This window comes from Rasamsonia emersonii, assembly GCF_000968595.1.
Source record: "Rasamsonia emersonii CBS 393.64 chromosome Unknown ctg1118621760436, whole genome shotgun sequence".
Lineage (NCBI taxonomy): Eukaryota > Fungi > Ascomycota > Eurotiomycetes > Eurotiales > Trichocomaceae > Rasamsonia > Rasamsonia emersonii.
In genome coordinates, this window is record NW_013563000.1 from 158 (window position 1) to 17,863 (window position 17,706).

Genomic DNA, 17,706 nt, shown 5'->3' on the forward strand with positions numbered 1-17,706 from the left:
ATAGATAGAGCAGATATACTTTATTACATTAGACTTAATGCAATACCAAGTTTGCTTGTGCAGCACCATACATGCATTTGCATTAATCCTTACAGTAACGAATCGAGTGGATTTTTCTGCTGCAATGCAATGCAAAATGACGAACCTGCTACTACTCAAGAAGTGACACCGTAACTTGGGACGTTCGTTATTGGCGCTCGCATTTGGTGGAATGAACTCTCCTTGCAGGTATGACGTATCAGCTACCTATTGTATGCACATAGGTACTGTACACAAAGTATCTGCAACCTTGAATGCGGGCTGTTGACATACATACCTTCTGTCTCTAGACTGCCCATCTGCTTCGATTACTGAAGAAGATTAAAACTCATTTGTTACCCACGTTCGGAGAAATGACAGGACTTTTCACGTATAGGAAGTTTTCCTTAAGTGATACGCCTCCCCTGACTGGCAAGGTTGCAGTCCTCACTGTGAGTTTTTTTTTTCGGACCAAAATCCATGACATATTTTTTACATATTTTCTAGCTTTATTTCTCTTACTTGTTTTCGAGCTGATTTTCTTTCAGGGAGGCCAGACAGGGATAGGAAGAGGTAAGACATGCATTACCCGTTCCAGAGGAGGATATGTTACCCATGTACACATACGCTTGTCATTATCTCTCACCTCAAGTCGTCTTGTCTTTTCCCTAATCCCGTTCTCTAATAAAGAGGATGTGCGTTTTCAACGCTATAAACAGAGATTACTACCCAGCTGCTTGTCCACGGTATACGAAAGATCTTCATTCTCGGTCGAAGCAAGCAGAAATTCAGCGAGGCGCTGGAGTACTGGCGTTCACGGAGGTATACTATCGAATACGACGACAAGTCGAGACTGAGTTTCGTCCAGTGTGACCTGGCCGATATTCGCTCGGTTAAGGATTCTGCAGATCAGATCATGAAGGCTACCGATCGGCTAGATATTGTGATATGCAACGCAGGTAGGTGCTGCGGGCTTTGCAAATTGCCGGCTGAATCCAAGCAGATTCTAGGAGTATGAAGATGATATTAATTAATTGATATTCGGAAACAACAGGCTTAGGCATCGCGAACCAATACAAGCTCTCTCCTCAGGGCATTGAGGCGACATTCGCGACCGACGTCGTCGGCCATCAAGTCCTCGTCACTTTGCTCCTCCCTTTCCTCAAGAAGACGGCGGTCGATTACAAGACTGACACCCGTATCATCGTCACCAGCTCAAGTCTTCACAGTCTCTGCCGCCACCTGGATCTGAACCTGCTGAAGTCGCCCACACCTACGAGGCCCGCATACTACGACGGCATCTGGCGCTATGGCCGCTCCAAGCTGGGGAGCCTTCTATTCACAAGGGAGCTTTCACGACGGCTGCTTGCCGATCCGGACCCAGCTAGCAAGAACATTTACGTTAATGCGTTTTTCCCAGGAAACATTGCCACTGAACAGGCGGATGTTTGGAAGAAGTATTTGGGAGGCCTTCTAGGCTGGCTGGTCAAGAAATTCCTCTCCGTTTTCGGTCAAAGCACCGAAGACGCTGCCGCCTCAGCTATGTATCTCGCGGCAAGTAAGGACATTTCTGATGGTGCCGGTACGCGTGGGCAATATTTCGTTCCCATTGCCAAAAAGCGCCGAACAAGTTCCACAGCCGAAGACATGATACTTGCACGAAGTCTTTGGGTACGTGAATCTGTATGCCATCTTTCTGGGCTTTTATCTAAAATCCGCCTTGCCTCTTCAACGGCTGCTAATGAATAACCCCAGAACTGGATAGACAGACAGGCAACAGAGACCCTTGGGGATGAATGGCCAGACAGCAGGCAGTGACCCTCCGCTGGCATTATTCAATCTTCAAGAGTATCCACGTAGTGAGCTGGTGAAATGAGGACATCTGGAATCGTGTATATAGCAGCTCGTTTCGTTGTGAAACACAGAACCCAAAGTTATGCTGTAAATAAGCCACATTGTTTGGCTTGGTTTGAACGTCTCTCCAATGCTCTGAGAGAATATTATCCCATATCCCAAAGGGTATGAGATGGGATGGTCGAAGAGGAATCACAGGCACATGCCAATCCACTCCTCCCATTTCCGGACGCCGGCTCTAGGATCGGTGTCACCTTCTGCCTTGACAGCACCTCCAACGACATCAACCTTAATGCCCACTTCCTCTAGTAAGTTGAAGCTGAATATACCGTGGCCATCGTCGCCACCAAGAACTTCGTCCTCATCTTCATTGATCCCGGAACCAACGCTAGCATCCATTAAGCCTCTCTTTCGCGACTTTCGAATCCTGTCGATCTCAGTCTCGAGCTTGTTGCGCACGGAACCGGGCGGTAAAGCCGTGAAAAGATCTTGTTTGTTCGCCGCTACTAGAACGGAGACTGGATCTCCAACCTTCGAGAAAGATCTGCTGCCCTTGTTTAGTGCATTCTTCTGGAGGAGAAGGAGGATGTCATGCAGATATCCCGCTGCATCCCTCAGGTTTTCGCCTCCTTCTGACAAAGCAGCAGCATCAACAACAAATATGACGCCACGAGTTCTCTCTTTTTCTTTCTTCGAGTTTAGCGACGTTTCCAGGTACGATAGACCTTGGGATCCTCGCAGCTTCCCATGGCCAGGAGTGTCTTTCAGCTCATATTTGACAGGATTCCTTGAAGCTTCGGACAGAGAGGGGTCATTGACCGAGCGATAACGGTTCGAGGCGATAGGAATAGTCGGAGGGAGAGTAATAGTTGCAACGGTAGATGTCTGGGATGTATGAGTGGGTCGTGCTGCTTTCGCAATGCGTGACGAAGTAGACTCAAGCTGTCGGCAATGTCAGCTATGCGTTCTGGGTTTCCACTTTGACAGCCTACCAATGAAAATAAAGCGGTTTTGCCAGCCCCGCTGGGGCCAAGGAGAATAAAAGAAGATGACTTGGGAGATGCTGCGGTTCGATAAAGAAGGTAATGAAGGAGAAGGGGAAATCCGAGGGCAATTGCCACCGTCACCAGGATTGCGATGGGATTGGCATCTAGCAGATTGGTCGCAATATTCCCAATCGAGTCCCAAGCCAAATATCTCCCCATCACGCTGACCAACTGGATATGAATACACAGCGTGATCGTGAGGGGCGCAAGGACAAAAGAATAAAATGACAAAGGACGTGGCTGAATATACTCCGTAGAAGCTGTGCCACGCAGCTTCGGAGCATGCCTGCCAGGCACCTGGGATGCGGGTCTGCGGTGCCAAAGTGGCTTAGCGCCAGGCCACATATATCAGCAGCGATCATCATGTTTGTTGCATGCCAGGACGACAGCTGCGTTGGCCACATATTCATTTCCTCCCCTTCCATGTGAGCCGTCTCTCGTTTTGGTCATTCTCTTCTCCAAAGCACTGTGTTCCAAGATGAAGTTGACCCATACTTTGTCCCTCATTCTATCTCTCTCCGCCGCCGCGCTGGCAGATGTTGAATTCCTAACTCCCGCCGCGGGATCTACGGCCAGGGGTGGTGACACTTTGACCGTTCACTGGAAGGATTCAGGGAATCCCCCGAAGCTCTCGGAGCTCACCAACTATGATCTCTTTCTTTGCGCCGGAGGGGATTCCGAGGATTCTAGTGTAGGCATATCCACTTGAGTTAAGACATGGACGACCAGGAACGCTAACGGTCTCTTCCGGATCACAGCAAGAACTCGCGCATCTTATAAAAGACGGGGTTTTTGAACGAGGGAATTCCGTGTCATTTAGGGTCGACACGGATGTTGGCGGCAACGATCCGAATGCATAGTATGCCCCTTCTCGCATCGATTGGTGTCTTGGACATTTTCTGACGGAGTACGGGACCTACAGCTTTCTCAAAATGGTCTCTTATGGGCCGGGCACATCAGTGACCAATTATTCCCCGCGGTTTTCCCTCGTTCAAATGACAGGAACGTTCTCTGACCGTGTTAAGAATGGCCTTCAATCTTTGTCCTCGGAAACGGGGGCATCGGAGGAGAATCACGCGCAGCTCGAGAAAAGACAGAACGCCGGGATGTTTACCGTGCCTTACCAAGATCAGCTAACTGGGCTTACCAAATATGCACCCATGGCCAAACAGCCTGGGACGACGATAACTGCAAAGAATCCCAAGCGGCAATTTCCCACCAGTTCCTATTCAATAGCCACGACATATCTGCCAATACCCACAGTTCAGACTACCATCACTGCCAGTCAGACCTTTTCCGTATCAAGCATCGAGAATACGGTACGTACTACATGCATACTTTACATCCTTCTGTGTCAGGTACTGAGTGTTATTCCCCTCTAGGCCACTCCTGCACCACAACCTTCAAACGATATGAAGAGATTCCTCAAGAGATGGGCGGATTAAGACTTTATACTATGCGTGGAATTCTAGAGACGACTGGAGTCCGAGCTTAAACATGGGCTTTAACGACTATATATCTGTTTGTATGTTGAATTTTCCGTGTAGTTTGTTTGGCTTTTGTTTGGACCTGGCGTTTTGGATACTACTCTATGTGAGGGTTCAATGGTGTGATTTTGCACGATAAAGGTTGGAGTTGGTGCGAGTAATCGCGCATGTGATCTGCTGACTCGAATTTCTCAATGTAATTCTATCAATGAAAGTGTACTCCTGTACTATTATAAATCAGTCGAGACAAGTGGGATGGATATGCTAGCCTGAAACCATGGTGAAACAAAGGACTCTTCGTTCATGCTCAGATCAAAACAAGAGATGTAACTAAACCTCCTTGTTCACCTTTCTCTCTATCAAAGCAGGCGTGACAGGCCGGCTAGGTCTTTCACTGGTTGGGAAGAATGAAATGTTTTCTCGAAGCGCGACATACTCGCTGTCGGCGTAACCCAGAATAGATTGAATCTGAGTGCTGCGAACCCCCTTGATCCGATTGATTTCGGAACTGCCATAATTAACTAGCGCTCGACCAACCTCTCTAGGCTCCTCTGCATGGGAAATAAAGTCTCCATCGAGGGCAGTTGCTGAGCGTCTGTCAACAACAAATAGTCGAACCGCTTCTTGTTGAGCGAAATGACCCTCGACACCGACCACACCTGCGGGGAGAAGACCGGCTTTATTCTGCAGCGCTTCGAATGCACCTTGATCGATATACACAGATCCATGTGGCGTGAGGCCATGTAAGAGCCAGAAAGACCGCGACTGGATTGGTGTTGCTGACGGCAGGAACCGCGTGTGAAGGGGCGGTTGTGATGTTGATGACGTGGGATGCTGAGGATCAGAGCCTTGCTCTTGAAGATATTTCACAATGGCATGCACGTTTCCAGGCTTGGAGCTCTTGGTTATAATTGTCGTGACACCAACACTGGTTGCAAGTTTGGCAGCGACGATTTTCGTGCCCATGCCACCAGTTCCCAGTGATGAGCCGGCAGTCGAGACATCAGCTGCCAAATTCGCAATATCAGATACAACCTCAATCGGCTTCGCATCGGGATCATTTCGAGGGTTGGAAGTATACAGGCAGTCCACATCTGTCATAAGGAAGAGGTAATCCGCGTTAACCATGGCCGCTGTAATTGCGGATAGAGTGTCATTGTCACCGAATTTGATTTCCTAATAACCTTGAGCTGTTATTCTTTCTTCCATCTGTCGATGAGATTCCGTACCGCAACGGCCAGAGTATCGTTTTCATTAACAATAGGAATAACGCCCATAGAAAGCAGCTCAGAAAAGGTATTCTGAGCGTTAACGTATTGCGTCCGCTACTCAGAGACACCATAAGTATACAGAAGTCAATGAACGGGGCAAATAAAGAGGGGAAATTTACATCTGCTATGTCATTCCTTGTCAATAGAATCTGAGCGACAGGAATGCGAAGGTGCCCGAAAAGGCTGTCCCAGAGACTCATGAGTCTGCATTGTCCAACAGCGGCCAGCGCCTTGACGAAAGCGGGTCAGTTCGAACAAGACATGCATTTCAGGGCCTGGATGTCTTAGGCGCACTTGTATACGAGGGAGATGTTTAGGTCTCTCCTCCACATCCATTCTCCGTAAACCCACGCCAATGGCGCCGGAAGAGACCAGAATGACTCTGTGCCCATCTTTTCGCAGTTTCGCTGCAGTTTCGACTATTAACGTCAGAATCGACAGAATGGGTTCATGCGTAACTTCGTCAACAATTGAACTAGTTCCTGCGACAGAGAAAATTCAGTATTCGCACATACTCGTCTTCAAGCTCGGAATTACTCCGCACCTAGCTTGATAACAATTGTGAGGCTCCGAAAGCCTTTTACTTTATTCGTCATGGCTTGAAGGTGCCTGTCTATTTTGAAATCAATTCACAAGAGGTATAATAAAAGAGACCCATCTCAAAGACTGACAAAAGAACAGTCAGGTTGCGGAGTCATAGACCGGAGATTCTTATTGAATCATTTTCTTTTTTGGTATTCTGCCGTTTGGTGCCGCTCTCTGCGGAGGAGAAACGGCGAGCCCGGAGATCATTCAGAACCGTGCTCTTAATCTTCGACCTTGGTCAACCTAAAGGCCATTCGTTACTCATGGCAGACTCAAAGTTACCGGAGCCGGAGTCCCGTTCCAGCTCATCGAACGACACAGGATATATCCCAGGTGATGATCTATGGACACAATGGCGGAACATCTTCGCCATCTTGACGGGCAAGATGTCCGAGGAAGGAAAAGAGCAGTTCCGGATCGCAAGAGACATTCGGAATGAGGCCGCAGATTGCAAACGATGCGAGGAGCAGCGTGACTATCTCCTCAAATATAGTAAGTTCCTTTCGATAGAAACTCTGTTCTTTTCGATTTCCTTCACTACTTAGGGGTCCTGAATGCTAAAACATAGAAACCCTGATTTAGGCCCCATTATACGGTTCCTCAGCGACAATATCCGTCAACTAGGCGGCGATCTTTCGAGTCACAATATCTACTGCCGTCGCTGCACACAGAGAAAAGCTGGTGGATTTGACCCCGAGTATGGCATACAAATTTGCGCAAATGAGATGAGGGACCAGGGTCACCTGGAGGATACCATGGCGCATGAGATGGTACATGCATATGACCACCTAAGGTTCAAATTAGATTGGGACAACAATCTTAGACATGCAGCGTGCACTGAGGTATATTTCCAGCGTCCCGGGCTATGTGGATGACAGCAGGTTCTTATCCTTGTATTATAGATCCGAGCCAGCTCGTTAAGCGGAGAGTGCCGATGGGCCCGAGAATTCTTCAGAAGAGGCCAATGGAAACTAACACAACAACACCAGGAATGCGTCAGGCGAAGAGCTATTCTCTCTGTTAGGGCACGGCCGAATTGTCGGGATGAGGCTCACGCGGAGAAAGTGGTTAATGAAGTGTGGGAAAGTTGCTTTCGAGATACACGACCTTTCGATGAGATTTACCGATAACACACATGTACTATATATTCTACCAGACGAGACGCATAGTATGATAGTGTTCGGGTTTGTGTGGACAATATTGAATGCATAAATGCCCAATTAACTTTAGCCAGCTTGAGAAAACCGTCCTAAATATCTTGTGCAATGATTAATGCCGAAACACCGGTAGAAAAAAAAAATCAACCCATACGCCCAGGGAAAAAAAAGTCCAGAACTCCTCGAATCAAATAACCGAGAAACCAACATCCGACCCTATGACCTACCATCCTTGGAATTGGAACTTCGTTGTGTAGCTCTTTCTCCTTTCACACAATGTTTGATGATCCACGGATGCTGCTGAACTTCATCAAGAGGCAATCGCTTTTCAGGATCGAGGACGAGCAACTGCAAAGTGTCAGTACATGGAGAGAAAAAAATCAAGGCTACCCTTGCCATACCCTCTTGATCAGATCTCTTGCCTCGGGACTGACGAAAGAGGGAATCGTCATATCTCCTCTGGCAATCCTCCTCTGGGTCATCACGGGAGTGTCCTCAAAAGGAGCTTCTCCAACCAGGAATTCATATGTAAGAACACCCAAACTCCACAAGTCCACTTTCTCGTTGTAGTAATTGTCCTGCGAGCCTGGCTTAAGCATCTCCGGAGGCAGGTAGTCGAGAGTCCCGCACATAGTTTGCCTTCTGCTGTTTGGCGCGTGCACACTCCACCCAAAATCACTTATTTTGATCTCTCCGTGAATCCCAACAAGGATGTTTTCAGGTTTGATATCGCGGTGTATGACGTGCTTTTTATGCAGATATTTCAGGGCAGCCGCCATTTGTGCAATATATTGAGCTGCTTTCCACTCCGGAAACCGGTGCTCTTTCCGAAGGTGCTTGTAAAGCTCACCTTTACCAGCGTACTCGAGAATGAGGAAGATACGTTTGCTATCGTGGAAATGGCCGTAAAGTCGTAAAACATTTGGATGTCGCAAGTTGCTCTGGATTTCGATCTCTCTCCGGACTTGTTTCTGAACACCGCCCTGCTGCAGCTCCGACTTGTGGAGAACCTTGAGAGCGCAGATAAAGCCGGAAGATCGTTCTTTGGCAAGATAGACTCGACCGAACTTCCCCTTTCCTAGGGCTTTGCCAATCTCGAACATACCCAGATGTAATTTCTTTGGCGCGGGCTGTTCGTAGAGAACAGGTGCGTTTTGCTGCGTATTCTCGTCAGAAACTCGAGTTCCGCTGGAGGTATGAACTCCCTGCTGGTCTTTACGATGTGGCGAAGCAGGTGGGTTTGCATTTGTTTTCGATTCATTCGCATTTTGCAGAGCATATTTCAGCATATGATTCCGATTTGAAGTTGACTGCTGCGCTGAAGTCCCAAGACCCGATATAGACACTGCCGTTGAAAGAGAGCCCTATGGCCAGTTAAATTAGTCGTTACCAATTGCCGGCAAGTTAAAAAAAATAAATACCTTGGGTTTAGAGAGACCTTTCCCTGAAGGCTCATTCTCGTCGTTCACCGACAAATGCTCAAAACGAGCTTCCAAAGTCTTTGTCGCCATGGTTCAGTAGTATAGACGAGCGAAACGATAGGCTTCAATGGTAAGGAGCAATTGATTTGACCCCAGTCGGAAATTGGTTAAGAAAACATTCTTCAAATGTTAGAAAACAAGGGCTCGCACTCGTAGTCTAGTGAAGTAGAAGATGAGTTGTGAGGGTTGTCCGCACAATTAATGGACCGCAATGGTGATGTTTACCGGGCTTCCTGTCTGCGATCACCCCAGCAACGGCCCGGCCCGATGCTTTATCCGGGAGCTCAATACACCGACGGCTAGCTCTACCACTGCGGGGCATGCCTATGATGTTAATTAAGGGCTTCGATAATAATAATAATAGCTAGTACCTAATTTATCGTTATGTCTTTCTGCTGCTTGTGAACACTATAAGGCCCAAGATCAGGAGAAGAGATACTCACGTCTCTACGACAATATTCTTTCCCACCAACGTCTGTCATTCACGTTCATGTTCACGTAACTCAGAAGATGGCTACCAATGGGATAAGTACTTCGGTTTCAGGGCCCCGCGACGCCCAAACTGCTGCGAAGCCGAACAGCTTTTCGAGAAAGGGCTTCAAAATCACAACACAAAAGCTTCCAATTCTGAAGGCTGGGCCCATTGAAGTCATGACCAATAAGCTTGGAATCACACCGCCGGAGATGATATTTGGCGATAATTTCGTGACGATTGAACATGCTGCCAGTGGGTGGGGGATCACGTTCAATGCATTCGATGCCCTGGACCGCGTCGACAAGACTGGTGCGACAAGGCTGCAAGTCGCTTACTCAAAGGAATGGCAAAAGAGCAGGTGCTGAGCCCCGCATGTGTAGTCGCATAAGCCGTTGCTTTGAGCGCTAATGGGAGCTAGGGAAAACACCCATGAGGGAATCAAGGAGATAGTCAGGCCTTTTGACTGGTCCTACAGCACGGATTATAAGGGCACATTGTACCCTACCGCGAAGCAATTCGAACCATCGACTGTCCCAATACCCATCGAACTACTCAAACGCCCCGACCCAATTCTGTTCTTCGATGATGTGATGCTGTACGAAGATGAACTAGCAGACAACGGCGTTTCCATGCTGTCTTGCAAAATTCGCGTCATGCCTGAGCGACTCCTCCTGCTCTCGCGATTCTTTATGAGGCTGGATAACGTTGTATTCAGACTCAGAGATACTAGAGTCTACATTGACTTTGACAAGCTGGAAGTAATCAGGGAGTATCAGGCTAGAGAACTCGGATATGAGGAAGTTCGACAGGTATGTGGCTCGTTCTCAGCCGTTACTTGAAAACGCAAATGAGCCCTGACATGAAGATGGCGACAGGCCCTAGCTCGGACACGAGAGGATATCCCTGCTGCCATGAGAGACCCGAATAGACTCGCCCAGATCCTGCCACTGGTTGAGAGCAGTTTAGAGCGCGTAACTCTAGGAACATGAATGGACGAAGCACTGTCCGTCGACCGAACCATGCGCATCTAAACCTCGGCCAAATATCGAACGAATCAACAGCCGATCTTGTTGCAATAATCGTAGCAGTTTCCTATTGGAATAATAGGCAACTATGACACCAGTTGATCTGTGCGAGTTGGCAGCTTCGGGGCTGCAACCTCTGTGCAATGGGCAATCGAGCCATCTCCGGCGATAGTCCCCGCTCGTACTGGGCCCTGGCTGGCTGGTGCATCGGGAAGATCTGTCAAACACTGCAAACTCAAACTTGTAGCATTTCACGCATAGGAGCAAGACAGCAGAATAGAGAGCACCTTCAACATCACAAGAATTAAAGATGCCATCCAGGACACTGTGTCCCGATTGCGTACGGGGCCTGGAGACACACTTTTTTCCTCGAATTCAGGTAAACCTAGTTCTCTTCTTAACTGAGGCTTCCAGTGACTATCAAAGCTCATATTGAAAATCTCCACGCAGTTCACCGGCTCCAGGTCCTTTCGCGTCGCTTCTCGTACGTTTTCTGATTTTGCTCCTGCGACCTTCCCCAAGTCGAGCTCCGAGTCCAAGTTGCGACCTTCGCACCCGGTCTCAATCTCAAGATGGCAATGCGATTCTCTCCATTCATTCCTCACGCTTCGCCGAGCCTATTCGCAAACCTCAAGGTTCAATTCTCGAATAGCGCAGAGTCTAGTGTCCCGGTCGAGGAATACGACTGAGACATACGTCTCTTACGGTCTGACTCAGAAATTGTTCGAAGCGTGCTCCGCTCAGGCAGATTACCGAATTCCCCAGGCGGCGCAGAAAGGCGCGGAGATTCCGAAGACTGCCAGTGGTGAAGACCTCGGCGTAGGAGAAGGATGGTGGTACAATAGTTCGTTCCATCACTCTAGTTTTTGTCGGGACTTCATTTTTTTTCTCTCCCCTAAAGGACGTGCATTGAAAGTAACTGGTGTCGAATTTTAACAGATCTCGGTCTCCTTCCAACGTTTTCTACCTGGTCCCAGGTAACTTTTTTACACATGTACCTTCTCACCGTCCGTCTACGCGCACTACCGTCCGCAGAAAGTGTCCGGACCCATTCCCGCCACTTGTTCGACCATTTCTCTCACAATGCTGAACACCGCATGGCTGTGCTGCACGGTCTGTCGAGCCGGAGCATTCGGAACAAATACCTCAAAGACCTCTTCATCCAATGGAGGGGTGTCCTTGCCGCATATGATGAGGGACTTGCGAAAGGTGACGCAGTGCTAGGCGCAGCGGTTTGGCGAAATATATGGAAAGCAAGTCCGACGGGCCCTGACGGCAAGGAGATCGACTGGGCGAAGGTCGCCTGTGTGGTGGCATACATGAGGCGAGTCCTGGTGGAATTGTCTAGACTAGATGAAGCCGACCTCATCTTCGCTGTCGGACAGGAGTACTGTGGGCGCCCTCCCATCTTCGGATACAAGGATGTGGACGAAAAAATGGTCCGAGCGAGATGAGAGCTTGTCTCTCTTGGAAATTTATGAGGGCAACCGCGTGGGGTTCGAAAGTACTGGGAATGGAAAAGAGTGTCGCCGATCATATGCAGGCGATATGCCTCTTTGTGATGCGTTCGCGATATCGCGCCAGAGTTTTGCCAATATCCACATTTGATGGTATAGAGGTTCTATACTTATTTCGATGTATGTATGTACTGTAGAATACCAAATTTGAGCAGGTGAAATTCGAGAATGAATATTGTATTTTCCTCTCTTCTTCCGTTCCGCTCTTCTATCCTACCCCCCTCTCTCTCTCCATTTCTCTTCCCTCCCTTTTTCTTTCTTTTTTTTTCTTCCTTTCTTTCTTATACGAGGACCCTGTCAACGTACTCTCTCACATAGTAGTCTTTAAATACAACAACAAATACAAAATCAAAAAAGAGTTGGAAACATTATCTGCGGCCGCTGTTTCCCATCTCACGCATCCTTCTTTCCAAAGAGATCTTTTTCAACCATGCCTCGACAGATGGGATGATAGAAATCTCTATATTTGTTGAACGTGTCGATTGCGATCTGCTCATCCACTTTCTTCAAACACCGATACCTAAATGAGAGTCAGTAAAGGGGGGTATCTTACTAGTAGGATACGCTTCCTGTCAATGAGGAATCAATGTGAGGGAAAGCTTACAAAGGTCGCACGAATTTCATCCTCCCAACTCTACCCAGCAGGGAGACTGTAGGATCAATAACGGTCTTGTCACCTGCTTTCAACCCAACTTGGAGATAAAGATTCGCAACCTCGATATTTGTGCTTTTCGCGAATCCATAGACCTGTCCCATCAACCGGGAAAGATCAGGAGTCAAGGGTTCCTCAAAGAGAAGAACTTGTTCAAGAAAGACAACGATCTGGTTTGCCGTGAGGTTTTTCACATCGGCTTCCGTAGGTGTGAAAGATGAATCTGGCAGAGAGCGCCATTTCCTCGCAAGCTCGTATACTACGTCAACGAGAGAAGTATCGAAGGCTGGTTTAGGCGGCAGACCCGGTGAGTAGAACCACGCGTCCCAATCTAGTTCTTTCAGGAGCTTTGACGCCTCTGCATCATTTGAGAAGAAATCCATTATCGCGGTCTTAAACTCGTATGAATCAAGCGACCTCCCTCTAAACACGGTGAAATACTGCAAATCTTAGCAATTGAGCTGAGGCACGAGGGGTATTGAACATACATGTGGGATGAACCGATCAAACTTTTCCTTCGTCAATAGATTTTCGAGGTGAAACAGAAAATTGAAACCTTTTTCGTATGGTATTTGTGAGAAGGCGTCGTCAGGATCTTTTCCCTTTAGATCAGGCACTAGCTTGGTGAATTCATGGTCTTTGCCAAAGTGCTCAACGGCATCTGTCAGGCCTTTCCACCCAATAATTGCAGAGAAGTGTCGATAGGCCTCGCCATGCCTGTTGTTTTTTAGTTAGTGGAATCGGAATCTCTTCTCAGTTTGAGACTTACACAGCGCCTAGTATCTGTTGCGACGTCAGTAAAAAATAGTTTTCAACTCCTTACAACAAAACTTACCCGTCGCTCAAGGTAAGTAGTCCAGCCTTCGTTGAGCCAAAAATGCTCCCATGAAGCGTTTGTGACAAGATTTCCACTCCAGCTATGAGAAAGCTCATGAGCAATAACATCCACATTTTCTCGGTCCTAAATGACTCCGTCAGTAGGCCTTGAGAAGTTGTACGGCGAAATATCAAGCTCTATAAATAGACATCTCTAGAATAAAAGATATGCTCACTAACTTTGGATATAAGAGTCGGAGTTGCGAATGTAAAGACCGGGTTTTCCATACCCCCGTACGGAAAGCTGGGGGGTAGAATCAGTACATTGTACTGGCCCCAGGCGTACGGGTAGACTATTTTCTGAATTCAAGTCAGTGTAAAGAAAAGAGAAAACAGTGAGCGCGTCATGTGCAAACCTCAATGGCTTCCATAAACTTTTCTGTGTCTGCTTCGAGCTCCCATTTGCACACATCTAGCTGGTCCGGACTGGTCACGACGAGACTTCTCGGCCCGATGGGTGCTTCTGTCAAGTCCCTAAAATGAATGTTAAATTTTTCACTCGTTTCAGGGAAACATATAGCGGCATGACAACGCACCCACTGGCCAGGGCGAAGAGGTAGCTAGGAATTGGCACTTTCTGTTGGAATTTATAGACATTGTCCTCAGGCCGTGCATTAGAGCCCTGTTTCTGAAGAGGCAATCCACTGGCAACAACAGGAAGTGGGGATTTGATGTTGAAGTCAAATGTGGATTTAATATCAGGCGTATCTTGACATGGGAAGATAGAACGAGCATGAATGGCCTGGCATTGGGAAACTAGTCGGTGTCGTCAATAAGGCGAGTACGTCTATCTACATATGAAGCAATTACTCACACATATAAGGATGTTTCTTGTTAGACGTCTGAGCAGGTGTCAACCATTGGAGTGCAGTGCATTTGTCAGTGGTCTTGACTGATATCTAGAAACAGCATTAGCGAGAGCACGGTTTTGATTGCAAAAATTTGCGCATACATCAACTTCTACTGTCTTTTCAAGCTCAACACCGCTGCCAAGCTGGATCTTCAGTGCACTACCATACGGTTCGACACGGGGAAGAAGCTCCCATTTCGACTGCTGGCCGTCTACTTTGACGTCGGTGATGTCTAAGTAGCTCGAGTCCAGGATGATCTCCTGAGACTCGGCATTGGTCATTGACTTCAGTTGATGAGTCACATTTCCAACCAGCTTTTTTTGATCAAAGAGTATTTCAAAGTTAGCAGTGGTGTGGCAGGTCACCCAGGCAGTATAATTGCTCAAGGTGTTTGGGTCACGAGGTCGGCGGATAAAGCTTGCCATCCTGTAAGTTTGAAGATAAAGAGATATCTGTGGTCGTTTGTTAGAGTAGGAATGAGCAGATCGAAACCCAGCTGTGACAACACGCAGCGCAGAGAGGCGGACAGATTGAAACTGGAAGGTGACCATGTAGCCTTATTGTCTGCAGTCGCATAGAGAGAGGTGACTTTGTCGCGAAGCGGAGAACTCCGAAATTCAGTCTGCCCCTCAACCACCAAACCACACCCGCCTTGTCTCTTTCGATACACAAGCCTTCCAGGGTCTCACCTAGTCGATGTCAGGGACTTGTGGATATAATTCGTATCTCCTTCTAGGCGGGCACCCTACACATATAACTCGCTATACTCTTTTGCCTACTTTTTACTATATTCCTACTATTTTCCTTATTATACATTATGTATGTATGTATGTATTACATGCATGTATCTTGCCTATTTCTTGCCGTCAACAATATACGGAATACAATTTCTTGCGATACAATGCCTCAGCAATAATAGTGGTTGGCAGATTCCATCAATTCGGTGGGGCATTTTATGCAACGTTGCAGGCGCTCAATTAGCGAATTGAAGCCGCTCCCGGCGCCCTTTTTCGGAAGTTTTTTTTATGTTAGAGTAGATGGACGTCGTACTTCGGTAATGTTCTTTGTATTGAAAGAAAGGACCATCTGGTCATCGCGCGCTACCTTGATCCGCGAACAATTTCGAAAGCCTTGGCCGGTGTTCAGTCCAATGTAGGCCTGATCATGAATCGAGACCGTGCAACCGAGTATAGAACATTCGGTCCTCCATTAATACAATCAACCAGTAACCAACTGCTCTAGTTCCTCAGCACTCTTTGGTGCTGATGTCAGATTCTCGTACCCATCGCGGGTGATGTGTACGTTATCCTCGATACGAACGCCTCCCACCTCCCAATACTTCTCCAGCACATCGCTGTCGATATACTTACTAAGCTCAGGAGACTTGAGGAATGGTTCGATGATGAATCGACAGAAATAGATCTGCAGCAAAAAGTCAGCTTGGAATACAACAGCACTCAGCGGTGGAGAAACATACACCTGGTTCGACAGTAATGACACTTCCGGCCGGTAGTCGGCCCCTCACACGCAGGTACCGAAACATGGTATCCTTGTCTTCGTAGTTCGGGTTGCCCCCAGTGTCGTGGGTATCCAGTCCAAGATAGTGTCCAAGGCCATGCGGAAAGAACGCCACGCTAATTCTTTTCTCGAAAAGCTCTTCTTCAGTACCTCGTAAGATTCCAAGTTTGAGCAAGCCCTTAATCGCAATGCGATGCGCGAGAACGTGAACATCTTCCCACAGCACTCCCTCCTTCAGCATTTGCAATGATTCTTGCTGCATTTGTAGGACGATATCATAAATCTCACGAGACTCCGGTGAGAATTTACCGGACAATGGGAACGTCCGCGTGACATCTGCGCAGTATGCTCGATACTCAGCAGCCGCATCGATGAGCAAGTTAAGCTTCCTCTTCTTGGTTGTTGGGTCAATTAAAGGCTCATTGTTGTTTTGATAGTGAAGGGTTGCGCCACTTGTGCCGCTAGCGACTATGGGGGGATACGCTTGATCGGGACTGCCATTTGCAATGCAGGTCCCGATGAACGCAGCCATAAGTTCTCGCTCGTTTGTAGCTGATTTGGCTGTTTTAAGCACCGCCGTGTGTGCCCGGGCAGAAATATCGTTGGCCTTGCGAATAAGCGCGATTTCATATTCGTCTTTAACAACCCGTGTCTCCTCAATTGCTCTTTTAAGAATGGAGAAATTGGTCTCGGCAAATGGAAGAAATGATGTCTCCTCCGACACCTGTTCCGGAATGGCAAACACGACTGCTTTCCCGCTGCATTGAGACGCTAGGTGGGCGAGCGTCGGGTTGACTTCAGTTGTGAGCAGGACACGGTCGACATCGTAGATCTCCTGGGCTTCGGCCGGAGACAAGGGTAAACCAGACCAAATAACTGAGTCTGGGTCAATGGGCGGTATGAAGAGCGTGAGTTCACCCGAATTGATGTGATATGTCAAGTAGGAGTCAGGAAGCAGGCATCCTGAAAGGTAATAGAACGGTCGCCGCTGCCTTTCGAAAAAAAGACCCCGTTAGCAGAGAATCATCACTAGAAGAGTTTGATCAGCTTCGTGAGATAAACCTGAATGGGACAGGAGTGTCATTGTCTTCAATTAAACGGGTCTTTTGCGCCTCTAAATAGATGACACCATCACCTTCGAATCCATTCCGACGGAGGAACGCAACAACTTTCTGAGCATGAGCTTTGGCAGGATATTTTCCCGCAAGGATATCATCAACTGACGCCATGATCCTTGGGGAACAGACGAAATCTCTCGAGGGCGGAATCTGCGTCAACGAACCGGACAGTGATCACTCTTTATATCGCTGCCATGATTGGAGGGGCGAAGCTACCCCGCCATTATTATTCTTCTTATTACGGGGCGGACGAACTAAGCCCGCGACGGTCAGTCATTTTTATTGTTACATCAGGCTCTCCTCATGCCTTACTCTGTACTAAACTTTCAATTCCCTCAATTTCACCAGTCCCAGCTGATAGATGCCGCCGGCACTTTCTATATCCCAATGCCCATAGGAAGCAATGTTCAGAAATACTTATGGACACACGGTTCCTTTTCCGGGTAATCGTAATAACATGGATCCGGTGGAGGCTAACAAAGCCAAAGGTAAACGGGTCTGCATGTAAGCTTGTTCCAATTCAATTGCTCTCACAATAATATATGGCCAGTGTGGCTTAATATGCCTGTTATATTGTTACATCAGATACTTAAGAGAGTTGGAATGAATGCCCCTTCTCAACTTTACGCTCTCTAGGTATTATCCAACACGATTTTACTAGTCGATAACCCTCCATTCTCGACACGATCGAGCCTACCTAGACATGTATATACATAGGACACGGTGAAACTGTTATAAGCATCCTGATTCACAAATTCAGAGTGTAGTGAGAAAA

The 17,706-nt window shown here is 47.7% G+C and overlaps 9 protein-coding genes across 9 annotated transcripts; 4 read left to right on the top strand and 5 right to left on the bottom strand.

Annotated features, from left to right (window-relative positions):
- Positions 1-230: 230 nt before the first annotated feature.
- On the top strand, positions 231-1,836 carry T310_6672 (Short chain dehydrogenase/reductase; the record flags this gene model as incomplete). The annotated part of the gene is made up of 6 exons (XM_013470494.1): positions 231-251; positions 330-470; positions 567-591; positions 738-977; positions 1,073-1,689; positions 1,774-1,836. The coding sequence occupies 6 exons, from the start codon at positions 231-233 to the stop codon at positions 1,834-1,836; spliced, it is 1,107 nt and encodes a 368-aa protein (XP_013325948.1).
- A 228-nt stretch (positions 1,837-2,064) lies between these two features.
- T310_6673 (SRP receptor beta subunit (Srp102)) lies at positions 2,065-3,077 on the bottom strand (the record flags this gene model as incomplete). The annotated part of the gene is made up of 2 exons (XM_013470495.1): positions 2,065-2,814; positions 2,865-3,077. 2 exons carry the CDS (start codon positions 3,075-3,077, stop codon positions 2,065-2,067), a joined length of 963 nt encoding a protein of 320 aa, XP_013325949.1.
- Positions 3,078-3,850: 773 nt separating this feature from the next.
- T310_6674 (uncharacterized protein) lies at positions 3,851-4,363 on the top strand (the record flags this gene model as incomplete). Its single annotated transcript, XM_013470496.1, has 2 exons — positions 3,851-4,237; positions 4,301-4,363. The coding sequence occupies 2 exons, from the start codon at positions 3,851-3,853 to the stop codon at positions 4,361-4,363; spliced, it is 450 nt and encodes a 149-aa protein (XP_013325950.1).
- A 372-nt stretch (positions 4,364-4,735) lies between these two features.
- Positions 4,736-5,682, bottom strand: T310_6675 (uncharacterized protein; the record flags this gene model as incomplete). The annotated part of the gene is made up of 2 exons (XM_013470497.1): positions 4,736-5,581; positions 5,635-5,682. The coding sequence occupies 2 exons, from the start codon at positions 5,680-5,682 to the stop codon at positions 4,736-4,738; spliced, it is 894 nt and encodes a 297-aa protein (XP_013325951.1).
- An 842-nt stretch (positions 5,683-6,524) lies between these two features.
- Positions 6,525-7,182, top strand: T310_6676 (Mitochondrial inner membrane protease atp23; the record flags this gene model as incomplete). Its single annotated transcript, XM_013470498.1, has 3 exons — positions 6,525-6,753; positions 6,844-7,031; positions 7,066-7,182. The coding sequence occupies 3 exons, from the start codon at positions 6,525-6,527 to the stop codon at positions 7,180-7,182; spliced, it is 534 nt and encodes a 177-aa protein (XP_013325952.1).
- Positions 7,183-7,634: 452 nt separating this feature from the next.
- Positions 7,635-8,929, bottom strand: T310_6677 (Serine/threonine protein kinase (Ark1); the record flags this gene model as incomplete). The annotated part of the gene is made up of 3 exons (XM_013470499.1): positions 7,635-7,766; positions 7,820-8,782; positions 8,840-8,929. The coding sequence occupies 3 exons, from the start codon at positions 8,927-8,929 to the stop codon at positions 7,635-7,637; spliced, it is 1,185 nt and encodes a 394-aa protein (XP_013325953.1).
- A 480-nt stretch (positions 8,930-9,409) lies between these two features.
- On the top strand, positions 9,410-11,853 carry T310_6678 (Ubiquinol-cytochrome C chaperone; the record flags this gene model as incomplete). Its single annotated transcript, XM_013470500.1, has 4 exons — positions 9,410-9,732; positions 9,793-10,183; positions 10,850-11,243; positions 11,339-11,853. 4 exons carry the CDS (start codon positions 9,410-9,412, stop codon positions 11,851-11,853), a joined length of 1,623 nt encoding a protein of 540 aa, XP_013325954.1.
- A 456-nt stretch (positions 11,854-12,309) lies between these two features.
- Positions 12,310-14,846, bottom strand: T310_6679 (Leukotriene-A(4) hydrolase; the record flags this gene model as incomplete). The annotated part of the gene is made up of 10 exons (XM_013470501.1): positions 12,310-12,436; positions 12,521-13,008; positions 13,057-13,285; positions 13,338-13,351; positions 13,404-13,529; positions 13,625-13,744; positions 13,801-13,918; positions 13,981-14,200; positions 14,259-14,343; positions 14,397-14,846. 10 exons carry the CDS (start codon positions 14,844-14,846, stop codon positions 12,310-12,312), a joined length of 1,977 nt encoding a protein of 658 aa, XP_013325955.1.
- A 667-nt stretch (positions 14,847-15,513) lies between these two features.
- T310_6680 (Xaa-Pro aminopeptidase) lies at positions 15,514-17,042 on the bottom strand (the record flags this gene model as incomplete). Its single annotated transcript, XM_013470502.1, has 3 exons — positions 15,514-15,717; positions 15,773-16,805; positions 16,876-17,042. The coding sequence occupies 3 exons, from the start codon at positions 17,040-17,042 to the stop codon at positions 15,514-15,516; spliced, it is 1,404 nt and encodes a 467-aa protein (XP_013325956.1).
- Between the last annotated feature and the right edge of the window lie 664 nt (positions 17,043-17,706).